The sequence below is a fragment of the Ptychodera flava genome, chromosome 2 (assembly GCF_041260155.1).
Source record: "Ptychodera flava strain L36383 chromosome 2, AS_Pfla_20210202, whole genome shotgun sequence".
In the NCBI taxonomy this organism is placed as follows: Eukaryota; Metazoa; Hemichordata; class Enteropneusta; family Ptychoderidae; genus Ptychodera; species Ptychodera flava.
In genome coordinates this window covers 50,232,549-50,257,118 of record NC_091929.1, presented here as the reverse complement: position 1 = coordinate 50,257,118, position 24,570 = coordinate 50,232,549, and the positions used below count along the sequence as shown (strand labels likewise).

The 24,570-nt window shown below is 36.3% G+C and overlaps 1 protein-coding gene and 1 long non-coding RNA gene across 4 annotated transcripts in view; both read right to left on the bottom strand.

Moving 5' to 3' along the window:
- Window positions 1–22,665, bottom strand: part of LOC139123281 (uncharacterized) — a 417,909-nt gene extending 395,244 nt beyond the window's left edge. The window contains exon 1 of one of the 3 annotated variants that reach the window (XR_011549635.1): window positions 22,535–22,665. This is a non-coding gene — a long non-coding RNA (uncharacterized lncRNA). Of the gene's footprint in view, window positions 1–15,968; window positions 16,217–22,534 lie in introns of those variants that run through there. The other 2 variants (XR_011549629.1, XR_011549631.1) reach the window with 2 other exon arrangements.
- LOC139123256 (uncharacterized) lies at window positions 1,578–5,033 on the bottom strand. Its single transcript, XM_070689389.1, has 4 exons — window positions 4,461–5,033; window positions 3,635–3,845; window positions 2,968–3,078; window positions 1,578–2,534 (listed from the first exon to the last, which is right to left on the bottom strand). Exons 2-4 carry the CDS (start codon window positions 3,825–3,827, stop codon window positions 2,389–2,391), a joined length of 450 nt encoding a protein of 149 aa, XP_070545490.1. The 5' UTR covers window positions 3,828–3,845; window positions 4,461–5,033; the 3' UTR covers window positions 1,578–2,388.
- Window positions 22,666–24,570: the final 1,905 nt, after the last annotated feature.

The window sequence follows — 24,570 nt, the reverse complement described above, 5'->3', positions numbered from 1 at the left end:
GTTGCTTTATTGCTTACTTCATATATACTTACATCATAGTATGATATCTTCTTGTATAATCTATATCATATGATAAATATTTTATATCAATATTTTATAAATATTATGCTGTATTTACTTATTTGCTCTGGAGTGATTAAAAGATGGAGAATGAATCACCAAGCCAACTGTGCATACACACTAAAAGTATTTCAAGATACAATAGATTGTTAAGTAAGGCATAGTTAGATGCCATAATACCAAGTATAGTATGTACAATAAATATTCTACAAAGTCTTTCAGTATTGTCTCAACAGCTCTGCATGACCTGTAAATGACCTCAAAATGACTGGTTTATATGCAAATAGATATTCCAATGTGTAAAATGATTTGAAGTTATAAGAAAATTTGTAATTTGAATACCGGAATGACTACGTTAGTGAACAGAGTGTTGACATGAGTGACATTTCCAAACCAGCTGAGGATAACATAGGACCAAAGTCTCTGAAGCTACTATAGACATTGATACAAAATTTAGTATTTCTGACTGTATGAAATTATCTCACTAAGCTCATCATAGGGACCTGTTAACCGAATATTTATACCAGCGGTTGACACAGCTCTGGTGTGTTCTGTAGAGAATAACTTTTTTGTGACACATGTATGGATGGAGAAGGTTGATATCTTTGATAGCTCATTTCAGGATGGCCTGACAAAAAATGGTAAAATTAGCTGCAAAAATAAAAAATTGAAATTTTCATCATAATTTCAATATATTAGTACTGCGGTTTCAAGATATTTGAGTGGACGACGCATCACAAACGGACATACATACATACATAAAGACAGACACCGGACGGATACCCATCCCACTAGCTTCTATAGACTATAGTCTATAGTAGTTAAAAATGGGACAGCAATAACTTCTAAGTAAATATCACAGATTGACAGCAAATGACACCCTATAAGCCTGCAAGAGAAAGTAGCTCAGTAGACGAGCAAAATTTCATTTGAGGCTGCTTGCTCAGCCATTCTCGTGTATGGGGTGATTTTTAGTGTTTTTCATTTTGCGAAGTTTTGCAAAAATATTCAACATGTTTTGTGTTTTGCCTCACAAGGCAAATTCCTAACCATGAGAATGGCAGAAAGTATTTGAATCCTAGTACTATAGCTTTCATTGTTTCAGATCTGGTGCAGATTTGGAAGCAGCAGCCTCAAATGCATGATCACTGCATGCACAACACAAGTTGCGGGTACTGGATAGGTGTCCAGTTCTGCTTCAGGCACTGCACTTGCAAGCCAGATTTCAAATAATCCTGGGTCTTTGAAAACTGAAGTAGTGAAACACAATCACTTGGAAACATTGAGCACTCTGCTGCGATACATATACAGCAATTTGGCATGTCAGAACTTTTTGTACATGATAATCTTCCAAATTCTAGGGACGTCTAGTCTTGGCTAGGCTCAGCGGTACTGTGTTTGTATTTGCGTCACTTCCGTATTTGTAAGATCACCAAAAGAGCACTTCAGGTCTTTAGGTGGGTTCTTTCAAATCGCTGTGATTGGGTGAAAAAGTGTTTATTCTAGGGTCAACGATACAGTTTTCAACAGTAATGAATTTATTTCACCTATTATTTATACTTAAGTTTGCTAATGCAATTGAGATGGGTTTGTCATGTCAGGAGAACTTTAACAGTTAAAGTTATCAAATATCTAACACAAGTCAGCATGGAGTTTTCCATAAATTTCAAAGTTATGATGCTAGACATACAGTATTGATTCTGTGAGAGAAAAATTTACAAATATTATTGATAACTTTTTGATTTTGTCACCCTTTCTTTTCTATTTTGATTTTTCACTTTCAACAACAATTCAATGCCTTCTTCACCTTTCCTGTGGAATGCAAGCTCTAAATGGCCAATAGCAAGGCCACTGCTTGCAATTTTCTTACACATACATTTACATATATACCCTTTGAGTACAAGAGTATGTAAGGTTTGCATGTTTAGGCTTGTTGCCTTTGCATGCTCTACAGACTCCCTCACAAACTCCCATGTAAATGTCAACTCATCAAAAGATGGCTGTACCTTTTCAATAAGTTTTTTAAACCTTTCACATCTGCTAAAGCATCATGTGCACTGTAACTTTCTCCTACAAATTTTGAACAAGCTCAACTTGTGAGTACTTTTCACAATCAGGATATGAGGTCTTAAAGACTTTATACCAATCAACAAAGCCAGTAATGTGTGAAGACAATTGATCAACCATATCTGTTGCTACAGTAGCATTATATAAAACTCTACAATCAAATGACTTGATGTTATGTCCAACCAGAATACAAGGTTCTGGTCCAAGAAAGTCACACAATGCCAACAATGCTTGTTTTACAGGTACTGCACTGACAGGTTTTCAATTCTGTGTTAGGATTCCATTTTTCATTGCCAGACCGGTCACTCTTGATGCTGGTTCACTTATTGGAATCCTAGGTATCACATACACATTCAGACACCCTTTTGGTCCAACAGCTGCAAGCTGTGTTATGTGTGATGTTCTTGCTGAAAAAGAAAAAAAACTCATGACAAATGGCAAGATAATTTGTTTATGTTATTTTGGATTACAGTAAATTTCAATGAAAATTTCATTTGCTGAGTCAGACTTTGCCCTGGGAGATGAGTAATAAACTGAAACTGACACTTGAGGCATTGATTGTCTTGTTGGTATGAAAATAATGTCATCTAACTATTGTCTGTAAACCATTGCTGATTTTGATAAGCAAGTCATGATCATTAAAATAATGCTGTCAGAAATTTGAATCATGGGTGAACTTGTTCTGTTTCCAGTAAAAATATGCTTCAGTTTAATGATTGATCATTGTGTGTACAGTTCAATAGCCTTTGTAGCCTCTAAAGGTATTGCGATGAAGTAGTGAAATGATTGCAATATCAGATTAAACAACACGTATTATCACATTGATAACAAAACACCTACCTGATCCAGTAGTCTCCAGGTCAAAATACACTACAGGTTGATCAGTCAATTCTATTGGTTGTGGAACAGGTTCTGTAGAGAGGGAAGGTATCTCCTGTATATCTTGGGTTTCTGAATAAAAAAATAGAAACAGATACAGATAAAATATATGGGAATGAATGATTCAGTTTTTACTTCTAATGAAACAGAATATTCACAAAATAGTACAGCCTATGGTCCATGGCTAAATGTTTTAGGTATTTGGCAAATCACAAACTTTAAGCAGACATGAACTGAGTAACTAGTTCTACAATTATGCAAATAAAAAAATTGCCATCCAGCAAATGATAGAGTACATCAGGTCACTCAATGACTATGTGCACACTTGTAGATGAAATGGTACATGTCATAATGTAAGCATTAGGTTTTTGTGTGTTCATTTACAATATTACCACATCAATAAATGTCAAACTTACTACAAACCTTCATGCACATGTTTCATCAGTTTTATGACATTGAGTTGAAAGGTAAGTCAGTATATGCAGGGAGCCATATCAATACAAGCATTCAACTATTAGCAATTAGAGTCATTTTACATTGATTCTAAAATCATTCATCTACATGTACATCTATCTGAATCCAAACTTTCATTCAAATCAATTATAAACAAGATTAAACAAGTAATTACTTTGAACAAGGTCAATTCCTGTTGTGTATGTGTCACCTTCACGGAGTTCTTGGACACTCTGTTGTAAACACTTGTTTGCCTTCAGCTTGATACGATGTTTTTTGGCACATCGGGTCTGGCTCTTCATCCGTCTCTTTCTTTCTTGATTATCCAGATAGGACGCACGTGACACACAATACTTCCCTGGAGACATGACAATCCGTTCATTTACCTATGGCAAAACAATGACAAGTTTACAATGACATCAGTATAAATTTTTGAAATATTTTGTTGTATTGTTAACTGAATGGGCTGTCTCGACTCCAGTTTCAAATTATTTATGGTCATAAGATACAATTTCTTGTATTTACCAAAATCTCACAGAATAGAAGTAATTATACTTCATGTCCAGGGAAAGTGTGAGAATACAACTTCCAAAGCCAACACTTCAGGGTACATTTGTGATAAGAAGAACTACATAAATAGCTTCCTAGAGTGGCTAGACAGATCCAAATTGATGACACTATGAAAGGAAGTAACGGTAGTTTCATTGTCCCTGAAAAATTCTATAAATATGTGCCATGACCATAAGCAATGTGTAGATTGATGCTAACTCGATCCACATCACATGGTCACTGGGCTGGTTTGAAACAATGTTTGTAATTCTGGCATAAATATAACACTTGAGTCGCATTATGACCAGTCCAGTCTTACTGTCAGCTTATGGAAAACTAGCGTTTCTGTGCACTGACTATATTATCAAGCCATCTGTTCGCTTTGAGGTAAACGTGAGACTTGGCACTCGCGCGCGTGCATGAAACAAAAAAAGTAACAAATTCGTACTTACCAATTGCAAGTTTGGTATTTACATCCAAAATCGTTTTATTTGGTCCGTGTCTCAGGCCAAGGGAATAACGTTGACAAATTACAAATGGGGTTGCAACACCTGACAAGCAGCCAGCTATCCAGTTTTTCCATGCCCAGACCATGACGAGTCTCGCTGATAGTGTCGGTCATCCGTAACGCCAGGCTGCATTGCTTGCAGCCAGATAAACCATCTGCAAGGATACCAAGATCAACAATTCGCCTACCATCTCTCCTCGTGGCACTGTAGGTTGTTGGCCGCCACGGATCGTAGACTTCATCATATTCACATATGACTACTTCATATGGGTTCCTGAACCGAGTTGCACGAGCAAACATAGCAATGGTCGTCAGCTGTTGTGGCCGCAGTCGACTCGACAAGAGTATCAGATTTTAAATTTTCATGACTAGAGGATTGCCATTTATCCTTGAGGGCCTCACAAACTCTTCTGGCTCTGTTTTGTGTTCCTTTGGTAGTGAATCTACCTGTGACTTTCAGCTGACTGGCACGACCAAACGACATAGTTTCACTGATAGCGCGACATAGTTTGATGGCTATGGCGGTATGATACGCAGGGTCCAGTCCATTTACGGTACCTCTTAAATCGATCACATCGATGCCAATATCGTGGAAATTTACAATATTTTATCGTCACATAATTAATTTGATCATTCATAACAAACCATCATCAAGTTAATACGTTTACCTTCATTTATGCGTAACACAGCCTAAATTTAAGATGTCGCAAATAATCTCCTTTTGCGATATTTAGCTCACTCTGTTACGACATAAATATTGCGCAACACCTGCGCAGACGTCGATTTCGTACATAGTCCCCGTCCTTAACCTTCATGAGATGCGTAATCTAACATATTGTAAGAAATAACAGCAAAATAAAAAAATACACCAATGGTTTTTTTTTTCAGATGTATTTTTCATTTTAAAATGTGCCAATAAGTTTCATTCCCATAGAAAACAATAGCGTCTATATGCGTCTGATGTAAAAAGCAAATTGCACATTTTTTACCGAATTAACTTCCTAAGTTCTGAACCAATTATGGTAAAGAGTGGCATGGTGATCCCTTAATTAATATACAAAAATCGCATTGTTTTAAATTTTTGAATTTCTTCATAAAACTTGTTTTATTATTTTATTAACCTCCTAGTAATCCTGTATATGAGCATGACTGCCGTAGGCAGTAATGCTATTGGCATCGTGCCTGTAGAGTAGGATAGATAAATGGACAGATAGAGAACAAAATGTGTCTGTAAACGTTTAGGGGGAAACCCTCCTTTCTTGGGTGAGTGTGCCTTGTTACGTGATAGAAAACGAAAAAAGGTGAACCCAGCAATTAACTGTAAAAAGAAATTTATTACAAAAAATAAAACTAATCGCTAAGTCAAGGGATAGAATACAAACTGTAAAAGTGTACAGGCTACTTATCTCAGCTGGGACAGCAAAGCTCCAGTCTCAGAGTTGTATCAGTCAGTCGGATGAATGAACAGTCCTTTGGCTTGCAGGCTTGAAGTTGCACAAAGTCCACAGTATAAATCCAGCGTGGCAGTGAAGGTCTTGAAAAGTCTTGAAATTAATACTGCTGGAGTTTCCAAAGACTTGAAGTAACACGCAAGAGACACAATCCCAAAATGTCTGACTGCAAGCTGTGCCAGTCCCATATTTATACTCAAGTGGTTATATAAAGGAATATAAGAATAATCTACAACTTCTATTGAATACTAATTACTGCTCTAACATTATCTCCCTTACACCTAATTCAATTACCAGAACATTCCAAACATGACTTTTGAATTCAAGGTCGTGACGTCGTGAATGACAGTGACCCTGAGAATGTTTTAGACTAATTAAACTCAGGTCATGAGTGTGGGGAAAAATGACCCAAATAAAACACCTCTCTTCAAAAAAGAAAATTTTCTAAGAAAAAATCTTTCTTTTACAAAAGTGATATTAAAATGTGAACAACAATAAACTCTAAATACGAGAGAGACAGTCCGCAATCAAATTGTCTCTGCCCTTGATATGTCTAATATCAAGGTTAAACTCCTGTAACATTAAACTCCATCTTAGCAATCTCTGATTTTTGCCTTTTAATTTCTGCAGGAAAACAAGAGGGTTGTGATCAATATAAACCACTATTGACTGATTTGAAGAAGTAACATAAACTTCAAAATGCTGTAAAGCTAATATCAAAGATAAACACTCTTTTTCAATTGTAGAGTAGTTTCTCTGTAATATGTTAAATTTGCGTGAAAAGTAGCAAACAGGATGATCTATCCCATGAGTATCCTCTTGCAATAAAACAGCACCAGCAGCCGTATCACTAGCATCTACAGCTAATTTGAAATCAAACTGAAATCTGATGCAGACAAGACTGGAGCTCTTTGCAGTATGGCTTTAAGTGTATCAAATGCCTGTTGGCATTGTTCTGATCAGACAAACTTAACTTTCTTTGTAAGTAAGTTAGTGAAAGGCTCAGTAATTGTAGAGAAATTTGGACAGAATTCCTGTAGTAACCAGCCATACCTAGAAAGCGCATCAGTTGTCTCTTGCAATTTTGTATGGAAAAACTTGAAATGGCACTGATTTTGGCATGTCCTACAGTATATCCTAGGTAAGTCACCCTCGCCAAACCAAACTCAGATTTGGCAAGGTTGACAGTCAACATTGCTTTGCTCAGTCTCTCAAAGAACTTCCGCATGAGTTTGATGTGTTCCTCCCAGGTGTCACTGTACAGGACAACATCATCGACGTAAGCTTCACATCCTTCTAGTCCGGATATGACGTCGTTAATCATCCGTTGGAATGTGGCCGGAGAGTTCTTCATTCCGAATGGCATTACCTTGTACTGGAACAATCCGTCTGGTGTAACAAAGGCGGATATTTCACGAGCACGATCCGTCAGAGGGACTTGCCCAAATCCCTTAAGTAGATCAAATTTGGTCACATATTTGGCTTTTCCCACTCGATCGATGCAATCATCAATCCTCGGGATTGGGAAAGTGTCTGTCTTTGTTAGAGTGTTCACTTTCCTGTAGTCCGTGCACATACGATAACTATGATCTGATTTTGGGACAAGTAGGCACGGCGATCTTCCGTTACTTTACTTGGTTCAAAAAAGTCATTATCTAGCCGGTATTTTACTTTTCCTGGGGACATTTTGCTTTCGTTGGATTCAGTCTGTATGGATGTTGTTTCACAGGCTTACTGTCGCCAACATCAACATCATGATAAATGATGTTTGTCTTCATTGGAACATCTTGGAACAAGTGTTTATATTCGTGGATCAGTTCTTTCACCTGTTGCTGTTGTCAAAGGCTGAAGGTGTGCCAACCTTGTAGATTCAAGATTCTCCAGGTTTATTCAGCGAAATTGGCGCTATTTGTTTCTTCTTCTTCTTCTTCTTCTTCTTCTTCTTCTTCTTCTTCCGCCATATTAGATAGACGTACAGAAGAAGGTCTCCTACTTGTTTGAATTTCTACCAGTGAGAAGTGCCATCTTTCGTCAATTGTCATCAGTTTATGTTGTGTGTAGTTTTTAGTTCTTTTGGGTCTTGTTTCCGATCCGGTTTCATCTTCGACTAGGCGGATTTTCTTCGATTTTATTTTTTGTCATTTGTTAACCCGTGGTCGGCAATATGGCCGCCCGGAGGACAGCCATTTCGGAATCTGACACGCAGCATGCTGTCAGGTGTACTAATATTGAAGGTGTTCCTGTTGAAAGCTATGTTGAAGAGATTGCAAAGAAAGTCGGAAGTGAAAATGTTATTGCTGCATCTAGAATAATAAGTCCGTTGTTGTGTTCTTAGCATGCTCGGTAATGTTGAAAGCATTGTTGAATCGTAGTTCGCTGTTCGGTGAATTAGTCGATGTGGAACACATGGTGGAACCGGCTTCTGTCAAATGTTCCTTCTTTCATTCCTGATGAAGTTTTGAAAGAATATTTATGGAAACTTGGTAGAGTTGTTGGAAATATAAAAGCAATCCCTCTTGGTTGTAAAAAGTCTTCGCTGAAGCATGTAAAGTCGTTTAGATGACAAGTTCATGTTTTGTTACACAATGAGAACATCAGTGGTGTGATTCAGATCAAATATGATGACCGTTTTTATTCCGTTTACGTATCTATTGATGAACTGCGTTGTTTTCATTGTGGACTAAAAGGTCATATCCGTAAACGTTGTCCTAACTATAGATCGTCAGAAAACAACGATAATGACACTGAAAATGTTCAAAAAGACAATAATGGTGTGGATGAAAACTCAGGTTTAATGGATGTTGTCGAAAGTGAAGCAAATGCAAATGAAGGTGTCAATCAGCATATCAATACTACAGAAATTAACACCTCAACTTCAAGTAACGCCTCAACGTCAACTCGCTTTGTCGAAAACAATGAGGCACAATCAGAGTCCGCTCACAAAGTCACATCTGTTGATGAAAATTCTGTTGCTCAAAGACCTCTCACCAGTAAAAACAGTCAACCCACTGACGCTCAAAAGAAAGACAAAATGTTAACGTCCATGCCGATGAAGACAGGGTACGAACCCCTGCTTCGCCTTCGTATTCTCCGCTCCCCTCTACTCCCGTTTTATCATTCGACCCCCCTTCTTCGTCATCATCTTCACTTATTGAGTCTCAATCACTTGAGTTTCCCGAGACTCCTTTTTCAGATATCAATGTTAATGAGTCTCAGGATTTGTTTATTTCTCAGTCACAGTCTCCAAGAAAAGCTTCTCAAAATCAGCTTATTTGGTCAGGAGTGAAAACATCAAACTCCTTTGATGTTCTCAGCGAAATGTCTGATCATGACAATGAGTCTGTTGCGTCTGAAATGTCTGACTTATCAGAATTTCAAGAAAAGCTACAAATCAAGCCGTCTAATTTGCTTGAGTTTTTAGAAGATATTAAAGGCTCTAAAATATGATAGAAAAATGTAAAGATTACTGCTCAGATTTTAAGGTTCTCATAAAGTCATTTGCTAACTTACGCAGGTCAGATATTGTCACTAGTCAACAAAAAGTTCGTATCCATAAACTTGTGGCAAAGTTACAACAACATGTTAGACAATGTAAAAGCTTGGCTATTACGAAACATGGGAAGTAAAATCGTTCTTGTTTTGCTTGTCTAGTGATGGCAAGTTTCATTTCTTGGAATGTAAATGGTTGCCGTGATTCTTTGAAACGGTATAACATTTTGTCTTCGTTGAAGTCCAATCATTTTGCTGATTTTTATTTTTTACAAGAAACCCATTCTACAGTGGCTAATCAGGCGCAGTGGCAAGTAGTTTGGCGCGCGCCTATTTATTTCTCACATGGTACTAGTAATTCTGCTGGGGTTGCAGTGCTGTTTCCACGCAACAAAAATATTGATGTTGTTTCTGTAAAAAGTGTCGTCCAGGGTCGTCTACTTCATTTGCATATTAAATGGATGACACTTCCTTTCATTTGCTTAATATTTATGCTCCTTCAAGTGGAGATGATCGTTGTATTTTCTTTGAAAGTCTTCGTAAATTTCTCCTTGATTTTGATCTTGATAATGAAAATATTGTCATAGGGGGCGACTTTAATTGTACTCTTGTTCCTGATTTAGATAGGTCGTCTCATATTGAACCACATTTAAAGTCTTCGCAAGTTTTTTCTTCTCTTGTTCATCGCTGTAAGCTTCTGATGCCTGGCGTTATTTTCATAAGCAGGCTCAAAATTTTATGCGACAGAGAGGAGAGCAAAAAAGTCGCATTGATACTTTCTTCATCAACAAGAGGTTGACTTTGAAAATTAAATCTGTGTCTATTGACTCTCCTACTGATTTATCTGATCACTCTCTTGTTTCTTGTTTTAACTATGAATTCGAGTGTCAACAAAAATCCAGTTTGCTGTCTCAATACTAGTCTTCTTAATGATGAAAATTACTGTACTTTAATTAAGGAATTCTGGGAAGGTTGGCGTAATGAGAAGGATAGGTTTTCTTCTCTTCAGTCTTGGTGGGATATAGGAAAACAAAAGATTAAAGAATTGAGTCAGCAGTACAGCGCTGAACGAGTTCATCACTTTAAACATTCAAAACAAAAGCTTATTGAGGAAATTCGTACTTTGGAAACATTGATTCATACTCAGCCTTCTCTGGAAACAAGATATCATCAGCAAAAAGACCTGTTAGACAGTTTTCAGAAACTTGACACCAGAGGTGCAGTTATTCGTTCTCGTTTTCAACAGCTCAATGATTCTGATACTAATTCACAGTTTTTCTTTTCTCTTGAAAAATACAAAGGCTGTCGTAAATCCATTACTCATCTCCAACGTGAAGATCATACAATAACTGAAAATCAGAGAGAAATTCGTCAACTTACTCGTCAGTTTTATCAAAACCTGTTTACTGCTGAGCCTGTTTCGCCCGAAGCACAAAATACTTTGCTTCATGATCTCCCTCAATTACCTGCTGTCAAAGTTATGCAACTTGATGAACCCATTAGTCTTGATGAGTACACCTTTGCACTCAAGAACATTGCGAATGGTAAAACACCTGGTGTTGATGGCATTCCTTGTGAATTTTATAAAAAATTCTGGTCTCTATTGGGGAACGATTTTCACCAGGTTTTTCAAAAGTCAATTCCGATGGCCTTCTTCCAACGTCCTGTCGTAGAGCTGTTATCACACTCCTTCCGAAACAAGGTGATAACTCCCTTCTTAAGAATGGAGACCTATCAGTTTGCTTTGCTCTGATTATAAAATTTTCACTAAAGCTTTATCGCTTCGTTTAAAGCAGGTTTTGCAAGATATCATTCATGTAGATCAAAGTTATACTGTTCCAGGCAGACAGATATTTGACAATATTCATTTAATTAGAGATTGCATTCATTTTCATAATGACATGAATCTTCCTCTTAGTACTCTTTCTTTGAACCAGGAAAAAGCTTTTGAACGTGTCAGTCACAATGATCTTTTTTAAACTCTGCATGCGTTCGGGTTTGGTGAAAATTTCATCAATTTCATTAAACTTCTGTATACACAAACTGACAGTCTTGTTCATGTCAACAGTTCCCTTACTGCTCCAGTTCAGTTTTCACGTGGTATAAGGCAAGGTTGCTCATTATCAGGGCAGCTGTATGCAATTGTTATTTAACCTCTTTTACACAGAATAAGACAAGATGACAGTATTCAAGGTGTTATGATTCCAAATTCAAGTGATCGTAAATGTAAACTTTCAGCTTATGCTGATGACGTTAATACTCTTGTAACTTGTGATACTGATTTTTTGAGGTTTAAATATTGGTTTTCTGTCTATGAGCATGCCAGTAATGCAAAAATTAACTATCGTAAGTCCCAAGGTCTTTGGGTCGGCTCATGGCGTGTCGCGCTGATCACCCGCTTGAAATTCTTTGGAATAGTATTGGTCTCAAAGTCCTTGGTACTTATTTGGGCAACAGTAATGAGTATTTTTTCAAAACAACTGGAGTGAGTGCGTTACAAAGATTGACAATAAGTTATCTTGGTGGAATAGATATGCTCCTGCTATGTTATTCCAAGGCCGTGTTATCATTATTAATCAACTTGCTGCAACTAAACTCTTTCATCGTTTAATTTGCCTCTGTCCTCCTGCTTTATCATTGATGAAATTCAGCACAAATTTCTTGATTTCTTCTGGCAAGAAAAACATTGGTTGTCAAGTCGAACAATTTTGGCTCCATTGAAGTTAGAGGGCAAAATCTTATCGATCTCTCTTCATATGTGAAAGCTTTCAGTAACACAATTGGAACTATTTTGTGATTATAAGATCTTGAGCATTTTGTTATAATCTATTTAAAAATCATCAATCTAACAGTGTTTTTGTGTGAAGAAGAGGGCAAATTTTATAAGTTATTGATAATTTCACAATCATCAAATACATCTCTAACAAATTTTACATTTTTGTCTAGCTTTTCGCACTCTCAGGAAAGGAGAACCAATTAAATGTAACTGATTTGTCAACTTTGTTTAGGTTTAAGTGAAAATACAAATTCCCTTTCCAAGGTTGATTTGTAGGCATTTGCTATTCTCACCGAACGATGCATGATAAAATTTTAAATTTTCGATGGGAAAATGGCCTTCTACCTCTACCCAAATCAGTTCTGCTGTAGTGTATGTTTTTTTGGTGATCTCTCTTTCAAATGATTTGGTAGATGTTAAGAAAATGACTTGTACATTTATTTATTTCATATACAAGGAAATGAGACCTGGTAAATTTGATTAAACTACCCTTTTCTTGTGAGTGTGCTAATTAATGCTGGAAAATTTTAAAAAATCACTGAACTATTTCAGCCCTTCTATTAAAAATGAACTATTTTTGGTAGATGCAAAGAAATGTAATCAATATCATCTGTCTGTCGAAACCTTAAAATAATAACGGCAAAAACCAACAGTTTTTGTCTGGAATTCTTAGGGACTGTACAGAGATGTCTTTGCAGCTTTCAGGGACCTCTCCGCGGAGACCCTAAATCTTTTAGAGACCACACTGACATAACCTTGAAACTTTCAGAGACCGCCCAGATGAGTCCTTGAAACTTTTAGGGACCGCCCAGATTTGACCCTGAATCTTTCAAGGACTATCCTGATGTGACCTTGAAACTTTCAGGGATCACCCAGATGAGTCCTTGAAACTTTCAGAGACCACCAAGATGTGACCCTGAATCTTTCAAGGACTATCCTGGTGTGACCTTGAAACTTTCGGGGACCAGCCGGATGAGTCCTTGAAACTTTCAGGGACCTCCCAGGAGACCCTGAACCTTTCAAGGACTATCCTGATGTGACCTTCGCTCGTCAGCTTGTGCATTCACAAGCATTACTTGGTAAAGCTGACAGGCAGACGAATCACTGAAAAGATTTGGTCCAACTTCTTGCACATACAGTGTCAATATTCATGACAGTCGAAGTTAAGATTATGTAATGGCTTAACACGGCGTCCTCATCGCTCCCATGTGTGATTGGTCGGCCGGCGCCGAAACACGACCTTTAATCTTGATATTTTCAAGAATGTGTATCAATGAGATGAATTATCCTTAAAAATTGTCAAAAATGATAAATTTACAATTTTTGAAAAGCAGATGGCTTTAAATACTACAATTTTTTTATACTATTTTAACATTTAATTCGATAATTACAGTTTTGATATTTTCACCAGAAAAATTGATAATTACTAAATTCTTTGAGTAAACCCTCTCTAAGAGAGCATATTCTGTGACTTTTACTGTTCATCTTATAATCACAAAATAGTTCCAATTGTGTTCAGGTTAAATTATCTTCAAAGATACCTGTATTCAGGTCTGGATCATCCTTCATTTTTGTTTGCTGATTTTTATTTTCGAAGTGTTGATAATCTCAATTACACCTCTCAACTATTTACAGTGAATTTTCAGTCTGTTCCAGAATTTCTGCCTAAATTTTATCTTGAGCTTTTGAGAGTCTGGAAGTCATGTATTTTCCTGAGAAAAGGTGGACCCCTTTCAATCAAAGATATTTTCCATGAAGCCCTTTTTTCAACGATTGTGTTAAAACATTTAATTGGTTCTCCTTTCCTGAGAGTGCGAAAAGCTAGACAAAAATGTACAATTGTTAGAGATGTATTTGATGATTGTGAAATTATCAATAATTGTAGTATTTAAAGTCATCTGCTTTTCAAAAATTGTAAATTTATCATTTTTGACAATTTTTTAAGGATAACTCATCTCATTGATACACATTCTTGAAAATATCAAGATTAAAGGTCGTGTTTCGGCGCCGGCCGACCAATCACACATGGGAGCGATGAGGACGCCGTGTTTAGCCATTACATAATCTTAACTTCGACCGTCATGAATATTGACGCTGTATGTGCAGGAAGTTGGACCAAATCTTTTCAGTGATTCGTCTGCCTGTCAGCTTTACCAAGTAATCCTTGTTACATTTAATTGGTTCTCCTTTCCTGAGAGTGCGAAAAGCTAGACAAAAATGTACAATTTGTTAGAGATGTATTTGATGATTGTGAAATTATCAATAATTGTAGTATTTAAAGTCATCTGCTTTTCAAAAATTGTAAATTTATCATTTTGACAATTTTTTAAGGATAACTCATCTCATTGATACACATTCTTGAAAATATCAAGATTAAAGGTCGTGTTTCGGCGCCGGCCGACCAATCACACATGGGAGCGATGAGGACGCCGTGTTTAGCCATTACATAATCTTAACTTCGACCGTCATGAATATTGACGTTGTATGTGCAGGAAGTTGGACCAAATCTTTTCAGTGATTCGTCTGCCTGTCAGCTTTACCAAGTAATCCTTGTGAATGCACAAGCTGACGAGCGAAGGTCACATCAGGATAGTCCTTGAAAGGTTCAGGGTCTCCTGGTGGTCAACCTTGGAAAGGGAATTTGTATTTTCACTTAAACCTAAACAAAGTTGACAAATCAGTTACATTTATTGGTTCTCCTTTCCTGAGAGTGCGAAAAGCTAGACAAAAATGTACAATTTGTTAGAGATGTATTTGATGATTGTGAAATTATCAATAATTGTAAATGTTTTATTATCCGTGGAAACTGACAGTATGCATTGAGAATACATATCATGTGAATACTTAGTACATACACTGGTATCGTACAGTATGTACTGTACAGTGGATGTTTGTTACAAATAAAGTTATTTAAAGAGAGATTGATTCAATACGTTCTTCATTTGGTCGTAGATAAGGTAATAGCCTATAAGTGTGTTTAACTCTTAGTTGTATTTTATTATGTTTAATTGCCTAGCATAATATCAGGACTGGTAAGATTTTGGCAGTACATAAACTTTTTTGAAGTTACCAGTCTTGGTGACTGGTTGATATTTTCTACTAATTTGGTATATGGTCACAGTTTTGTATGGAGGGACCCTGGTCATGCATTTTCCCAGCTGTAGTCAATTTCATGAGGATTTGGACAGGTAGGTTATCATCTCCCAACTTGTTATTTAAAGGCGGTTTGACCTGAAGCTTCCAGTTGTTATTGAAAACACTATGCACTATTCTATAGAGTTTAAAATGTTAAGTTAAAACTTTTAGTCATTTTAAGGATAGCAACAAAAGGGAACAACAGAGGGGTGGACTAAGAAGAAATCATGACACCCTAATCTTTTTGCCCCAAGTTGGCTACTTGGATCATCAATAAATTATACCCTAAAACTTTCAGGAAATGAAAGTTCCAGAAGGTGTTTGGAGATGAATTTGATAGTCAATAAATTTTAAAGTCCCCCAGCGGCCCCCAACCTTGCAATATCATTTTTCAGATCCCCTCTGGCATGTTGCCATTTTTAAGGCCGCCCCCCTGCAGAAGTGTTTGTGAACACAGCCTAAGGCTTGGAAAAGGCTGTGGAAAAACTCATAAAGTATTATATGAACTTTAACGCTGACATAAGCCATTGAAGCACAGTATTTATGGAAAATTTATTACATGTTTGAGACATTTAGGGCCAAACAATTTACACGAACTTACCTACTTCGTGTTCACTTTGGGTAGGTAATCTTATATCAGCAGTCAGATTGTATCACTGTGACAACCTGGGAATGAAACGCGTAATTTCTCCTCTCTGATATCCATGACCATAGCTTTAGCCCAGCGAATTACTTGATCAACGACTTCAACGTCCTGTTCCACTCGAAATTGAGTGAATGTGGCCGTAGCGTAGTTAAGTAATACACGAGGAACCTCGTGCTACTCAAATGACTTTTGAATTCTTTAGGCTTTTCCTAAAACCGCACTACAGGTGCTCGTGTTATATTATTGCCCGGTAATGGAGAATTTGCGTTTATCTTTCATTGAAAAATTTGAAATTGTCTTCAGTGGTAGACTGAAATATCCTACAAGAAGCTTTGATAACGAAACTTTGTGCATAGAATGATTATCTCATCTTTTAGATGATTTATGACGAAAAATAGTCCGGCACATTAATACTCTAAGTTACTAGTGGTGCTCAGTATGAGCTAAACACTTTATCTGACAAGAGAGAGGCTACTTCAGTGTCAACACAGTGTACCAGCAGCCTACCTGAGCAATAGTCCGAAAACAAAACATACAGGAATTAGATTCCAGCCCCGACAAACCCGAGTTTCCAATAGCAAAATTGAGTTTAAGTTTTACAGGAGTGAAAGTATCATTTTTCGAAAAACGTATCTGAATCATATTGTATCCAATTTAGGGTTTCCTTCTATCCCTGTGAGTGTTACACGGAATGCTGACAACATCACCCCTTTCCAAATCTTCGAGCGATAATAGTTTTCTATCCAAAAAACTGCCGTTTTACAGCCACTCTAATGATTAATGTCAATTATAAAATCAAACCAGATAAGTTGTGTCATATGAAACGTTTCCATTCGTCTTCATCAGCAAGTCTTATGCATTAGGCAGAACACATGAATAAGACAAACAAAATCTGCAAATCGTGAGCCTGTTAGGGATCCACCTTCCTGTTGAAGTTTTCCCTGACTGTGAAACTAATTTCACAGTAGTTACAATTATTCCTCAAAACAAACTTCAGCAGAACATAACCTATGCTGTAGATGTGGCCTTCATAATGGTGAAAGTGATTGCTAATATATTGTTTAGAGTGAATTAAATGTGATACTCTGTTAATGATTACACTGTTCTGTATAAGCTACTTTTGCTTTCGCTTTTTATGCTGAAAGTGACTTGGGTGATATTAGTAATGCTTAGCATTGTATTCTTTAAGAAATAGTTGAGAAAAAGTTTGATTAGACAATGCAATTGTAAACATTGCTCTAGTGTAAATATTTTCAGACCGTAAAAATATATGCAATGAGCTCTTCCTGAGCACAATAACATTAAACAATGTTTCTGCAAAACAAATCACACAAACAAGGGCTTTGGCTGCTATAATAAGTTTTGTTAAAACGGAAAATAATTTGAAGTCACACATCATGCTTCGGATGACTTCATCCAGTTACAACATTATACAAAATGAAGAAAAACATAATTGCAGCAGTTTACCAGAGACAATTATGATTTTTAAATCACATTATCAAACACAAGGAAAGGCACTTACAAATACGCTATAAACGGGTGAATTGCCTATATTATTTGTTCAACCAAGTCGATCAGGTCTGGAAATCTAAAGGATATTACTTTTGGTGTTTGTCAAAATATCGTATCATTTGACGGCAACATTGCAACCTTTCACAACTAATTAACCCTCCAGTGTTTTAGCAGCCTGCGGCATTGCCATTTGATGCAATTTTTGTTTTGTTCGGTCCCTATAAAATAATCTTTGTGGGTCACCATGACGCAATCTGCATATATTTATGGTTATTGAATTTATAGACAGTGCCTCCTCAACAGAAAACAACAGCTAAATTAAAAATGTTGTAAGATGTTAAAACAGTTTACCCTCCTTCCTACAAAGCTGCAATGTTTGAAACAATGTACTCTCCTTTCTACAACATTCACAAATTCCCTGGTACGTAAAACAGACACTGTTGCTGTTCGATACTACAGTACAATTAAGTTTGGCTGTGCCTATGTGAGTCCCGTTCGTCCTTGAGTCTGTCAAAAGTTTTACCTACTTTGCTTGAATCTAAATTTGGCAATCAACTACTCAGTTTGACAGTAAAAACCATAATTCCAAAGGAAACTTTCAAAAACAAATCATAATATAAAGGAAAAGAAGTAAAACTGAGGTTTTCTGAAAGGTCAAATCTAGGTCATCTCACCTAGTGATGAAATGCATGAAGACCTAAGATACACAATTATGATTCAAAAGAAACCACATAGGGTGGTCCAATAGGTACAACCTTATGTTGAAAGATAATTTTGGTGCCTTCCAATTTAAATGGAATTCAGCTTGACTGTCAGTTTTAAATCAAATTTTATTAAGAGTATGGCAAAGGGAAATTGTCAAAGTACTTGCAGTAATATCCATTTTCAAATTATCACATTTGAGAACTGCAATTTTGCATGGTCACTTAACATCAAAGCAACAATTCTAAAGTAGAACTATTAAAATTGTCCATTAGGCCTATTTCAAACTGCTATAACTTATACAAGAAATAATGTGATTTGACTGATTAATAATTTTTCAGATTCCACAGTTTAATGATGTAGAAGTGAACATCACCAGACATTCCTTGATGATATCAAAATATCAAGTGAAATATTTCTATCATAATCATTAAAACAGAGATTACTCTAAAACAGTGGATAATAAATGAACATATATCATTGTGTCTTGTTTTACAGGATTTGGGTTTGGCCTAACCCTTTTTGTCTCAAGCCTGCTTGATCACAACTATGACACAACACAAGGGCCTTAAACACCACAATAATCGTATCTGCATTGCCACTGCGCTATTTAGTGCTTTCTTCTGCACGGAAAATTTCTATTCGTGTTGCTGATAAAATTGTGGTTATGGCTTAAAGAGTGCGTAAATTTGCCACAGGAGGAGCCTGTAGCTTATAAACTACCATAAGTGAACACTGACTGAATGCTGCAGAAATACATTGTATATGTGCTAATATATACTTCAAACTGCTACCAGATTTTAGAATTGCCAGCTTATTTTATTTCTGGTGGTAAAAGTTGACCAACAGAAACGACAAAAAGTATTTTTATCCCTGAAATATCATAAAAACACAGATAAATTAATGCAATAAAAGCTGAACAAATATTTCTTTAGTGTAAAACTCTCATGAACATCATACAAAATATCTTGATTTGTAAAATTAGGAACTCCTGAATGCAGAGAATATGCTGCCACACTTGAGATCAGAAACTGTCTAAAGGGTACGTAAAGGGGCTACAAGATTTTTGATGTGGCTAAAGAGTTTGCTAATCATTTTGGTGACTTACGACGAGCCCTGCAGATTATGTGCATACCACGTGGTAGCAGTAAATTAAATTATTGCTGCCAGTCATTCCTTTTGTATTTGAACAATGAGTGTTGATGTGTATACAGAACTTTGGTTTGCTGCAACAAAACTATTCAATTCTTACAAAACAATAGAACTTCTTGGCCTGCAAGGGTGATATAAAAAAAACAAAAAGCACTTAATACCAAATGCGGTACATAAGAACAAACCACATAGAGGGACCTTAGGATTAATTGAACCCTTGAATCGTTTTGTATTGCTTTAATTACCACGGTGTTGTAGGCCATTGTCTACAAGACTGTCTACACAAGGACTTCCATTGAGCTATACACACAAGCATTAGGGTTCAAAGTTAACCATTTCCACAAACAATGTTCAGAAAATGAGTAAGCTTTATGCAACATCTACAAAGTTACAAAGTGTGATGTTTTGAATGAAGTAACAAATACATGTATTAATAAGATATTTCGAACTTGTTTTGTTCTCTGTGCTCTTGGAATGTGAGTCGTTTTGGTGTTTTGAAACAATTCCATATGGTATGACAAAAGCTTAGGACAAATGTGTTGTTTTTGATGGCACAGGAATATATCTGCAGGATTACATATAGGAGAATGCTCATCTCACAAGCAAGTGAGCATGAGACGACAAGCATATGATCACAATGTTGATCAAATCAAGGAACAATCAAAACTCACGACTTATCTGTCAAGGCGACTAATCTGCTGGAGCAGTGTCACATCTTTGCAAATAGCCTCAACATATAAATCTTTAGTCATAAACATATTTCTCATTTAATGCATTGTAACTAATACCCATTTAGACGTATCGTGATTAAACTTTTGCCAAATCGTGAGGTGCATATTGCATGTACGTGTATTATTACGGACTCATAGCTGTTTTTAAATGTGTTTCTTAAAATTAGTTTCAGGTGAGAAAAGCTCTGCAACTCTTAGCTCAAATTGTAAAAAAAAAGTTACATTGTAGGTCAAGTGTAATCAACTGTTTATCTCTCAGTACAGACAGAGCTGCCCAATGCTGGTTTACTGTAATTCATGAGTTGTGGTTACTCTGATATGTGCTGCGATACACAAGCCGATCGTCTTTTTTGTACGTGCACAGTGTCAGTCTCAAACACAGTTATGGCATCGAGTTGAAACCTACTGTACTTATTTCTCCAACTACCATCTCTCAGTCTTCCTTTAAGTATCACCTTTGATGATGAAAGCCCAAGACCAACGCTTGCCACAAACTCTTGTGATTGTTTCATGTGGAGAATTCTCATGCTTGGTACTTTACTTTGGCAGACAAAACTCAGAGTTCCCAAAGGCACTGTTATTTTGGCTTATCAATAAACATGTTATTAAATCTATCTACGATACTACTTATAAGTTTGTTAGAGTCCCCAAGTTTCTACAAACCACTGTAATACCGAACTTTGTGGGGCTCCTTCGGTCTTCTTGCTGAAACATATTGTTGAAAGTGTGTTTTCATTATTGGAAGATCTAGATCTAACTCAGTATTGCATGAGTGCATGAATACATAAAAATCTAAGAGTCTTGACACAGGCTGAAATCGTTTAATTTTGCAATATCAGACATTAAAAGTACACAAGCAACCACAGAAGCACACAACACAAAATATTCTTAAAATACTCAAGGATATTTTACATTGGTAATAAAACAACCTTTACAAAATATTTATGACACGGCTCGTTGTCACATGTGATATACTGTTGAAAACATTTCAGTGTCACTGATTTCCTTTGTACATAACCCTTGGTATATAACCTTTGACCTTTCATTTATGGCACTAAACTGATAACCTTTCACCTTTATCTTTGGTCCAGATACCCGCAGATAACTATGCTCTTGATTATCCTAAATACGTTTGCAAACTTTATACAATCTTTCTTCAATCTGACCTAGTGAACCACTGGCAGCTGTCCAGCACTGTTTGCTTTCATATTATTTGATGGCGTTTTGGGTCACGTCACAAAGAACAGAATCGGGAGGGAAAGGTCAGTAAACTTTCTTGCAAACCCACGATAATACGCTACTCAGGAAAGACAAAAATATCCAGGGTCTGGTTATAGCTTTGCTTCATTTCTATGGCAATGTTTGAGTAACTTGAATACATGAGCACCAGTGTGTTCCTAAACATGAGTATTTTGCTTCTCTATAGTTATTTTCCTTCATTTCTTAAAAATCAGTATTACGGTTGTGATTTTCAAAACATGTATACAGCACAAGCAGTGACAATATGTGCTTTCATCCTGCAGGCAAATGACCTCTTAGACATGTTTCTTGTACAAAGGATAGAACAGAGACAACCAAGTTTCCAACAAAATTATATGCATAAAGGGTTGGAAAATAGAAAACCTGACAAAGGTGTATAAAGATTTTAATACTTGGAAAGAAAGCATCCTGGAGACATTCCTGTCTGTGAATAATATAATATTTCAATAAACTGCTTAGTCCCTGTGTTTATGTATGTACATTTTTCTAATTGATTGCTTTTCATGTTTTCTACTATGTTGTGTACATGAGTACAAGAGTCTGTCACGAATTTTGTCAATACACTCCTCCATCACAATTATTTGGTTAATTTTTTTCACACTGATAAAAAGCTGAGATATACAGCTCAGGACTTTTATCTGATGATAAAAATTACACTTTTTTTACATCATTTCACTCTTTTTTACACTAGCATTCAAAAAGTTCAAATTGCCTGAAATATTTCTTCCGTATAGTTAGGTGCACACATTGTATTCTGTTTGGAACAAAGTCACCCTGATCCGGATCAAACCGGTTAGCATACTGGTCCGTTCTGCTATGTTGCAGAAGCTACAGATATACCGTAGATGAGCATTTTATACACTTACTTCACAATGAAACACATTGAGACCGGAGACTAGTTTAATTTTGAGTACTCGGCATGATTCAAGGGACCAACTGAAAATATTTTTTAGATCAATCTACTCCTCCAACATGTCTTTCTCTCAATATCACCTTTGATGATCTAAGTTGAACATCAACAATCGCACAAACTCTTGTGACAGTTTCAAGTTGAGACATTCTCATGCTTGGTACTTTACATTGGCAGACAAAACTCAGAGTTCCCAATGGCACTGTTGTTTTGGCTTATCAATAAACAAGCATTTCAAATCTATTTGACAATACCTGATGCTTCTGTATTACTGGTAAGTTTGGTAGAGTCCCTGATTTCCTATAAACCACTGTAACACCAAACTGCTGAATGGCTACGCATCTCCACTCTTACTAAGACATGTTGTTGAACTGTCTGTTCATAATTGGAGGATCTACCCTGGTATTGCATGAGTGCGTGAACACAAATAATCTCATCCATGAGTCTTGAACAGGCTGGAAATTGTTTAATTTTGCAACATCAGACATTAAAAGGTACACAAGCAACCACACAAACACACAACACAAAACATTCTTAAATACTCAAGGATATTTTAAAGTGGGAATAAAACAACCTTTACAAAATATTTATGACACACCTTGTTGTCACATGTGATATACTGCTGAAACATTTCAGTGTCACTGACTTCCATTGTATGTAACCTTTGACCTTTTGTTTATGACACTTAACTGATAACCTTTGACCTCTATCTCTGGCACAGATACTCGCTAATAACTATGCTCTCGATTATCCTAAATACGTTTGCAAACTTTATACACTCTGTGCGTTTGTTTTTATCTTTCTGCAATCTGACCTAGTGAACCACAGACAGCTGTCCAGCACTGTTTGCTCTCATATTATTTGATGGTGTTTAGTCACGTCGGAGTCACAAAGAACAGAATCGGGTGGGAAAAGGTCAGTAAACTTTCTTGCAAACCCAAGTAAATAAGCTACTCAGAAAAGAAAAAAATATCCAGGGTCCGGTTATAGCTTTGCTTCATTTCTCTGTCAATGTTTGAGTAACTTGAATACATCAGCACCAGTGTGTTCCTAAACATGAGAAAACTCTCCATACAAGTATTTTGCTTCTCTGAAGTTTTTCTCCTTCATTTCCTTAAAAATCAGTATTACGGTGTGATTCTCAAAACTCAATACAGCACAGGCACTGATAATATCTGCTTTCATCCCGCAGGCAAGTGACACGCTTTCTTTGACATGTTTTGTGTACAAAGGAAAGAACAGAAACAACCAGGTTTCCAACAAAATTATATGCATAAAGTTTTGGAATATAGAAAACCAGACAAAGGTGTATAAAGGTTTTAATACTTGGAGAGCAACATCCTGGATAGAAATTCCTGTCTGTGAAAAATATAATATTTCGATAAACTGCTTAGTCCCTGTGTTTATGTATGTAATTTTTTTTCTAATTGATTGCTTCTATGGATACCAATCACTTCTACCTATGTTGTGAACATGCGTACAAGAGTCTGTCAGGAATTTTGTCAATAAACTCCTCCATCAAAATTATTTGGGGTTATTTTTTTCACCCTGATAAAAGGCTTAGATAAATCAGCTCAGGAATTTTATCTGAAGTCAGACAACCTTTCTCGTTCCATTTTTTTTCCTGAAATAAAAATTGTTGTACATAACTGCAGGAAAAAAGAACTTTCAGAATAATTCTTTTGTTTCTTTTCAGATAAAAAACTAAATTCAGTGTGCTATAGGATGTATACGAGTCTCAGTAAATGTTTCAATATATTTGCTAGAATTATTACAAGACCAGCCTATGCAAAATGATGCCTTTTTTCTTTCGAAGCTTTGAAATTCTGAATGAAGTGCCGATATAGCCACCTAAAAAAGTTACTCCAATAATTATGTAAACACATAGTATTATTTGTTTCAACTAAAAAATATTTCCTTGCAAAATTTGGCGAGACTATTTTCCAATGATCAGTTTTATTAAAGTTCATTATACAGTCACTTGCTTCTATTATACAGTCCACAACAAACCTTGATTTATTCCGGATGCCAATGAGATGAGTAAAATTACACTATGATTACATTCTTTCACTCTTTTTTACACCAGCATTCAAAAAGTTCAAATTGCCTGAAATATATCTTCCGTATAGCTAGGTGCACACATTGTATTCTGCTTGGAACAAAGTCACCCTGATCGATGAAACAAGTTATCATACTTGTCTGTTCTGCTGTCATGCTGAAGCTACAGATATACCGTAGATGGGCATTGTATACAATTATTTCACAATGAACACATTAAGACAGGAGACTA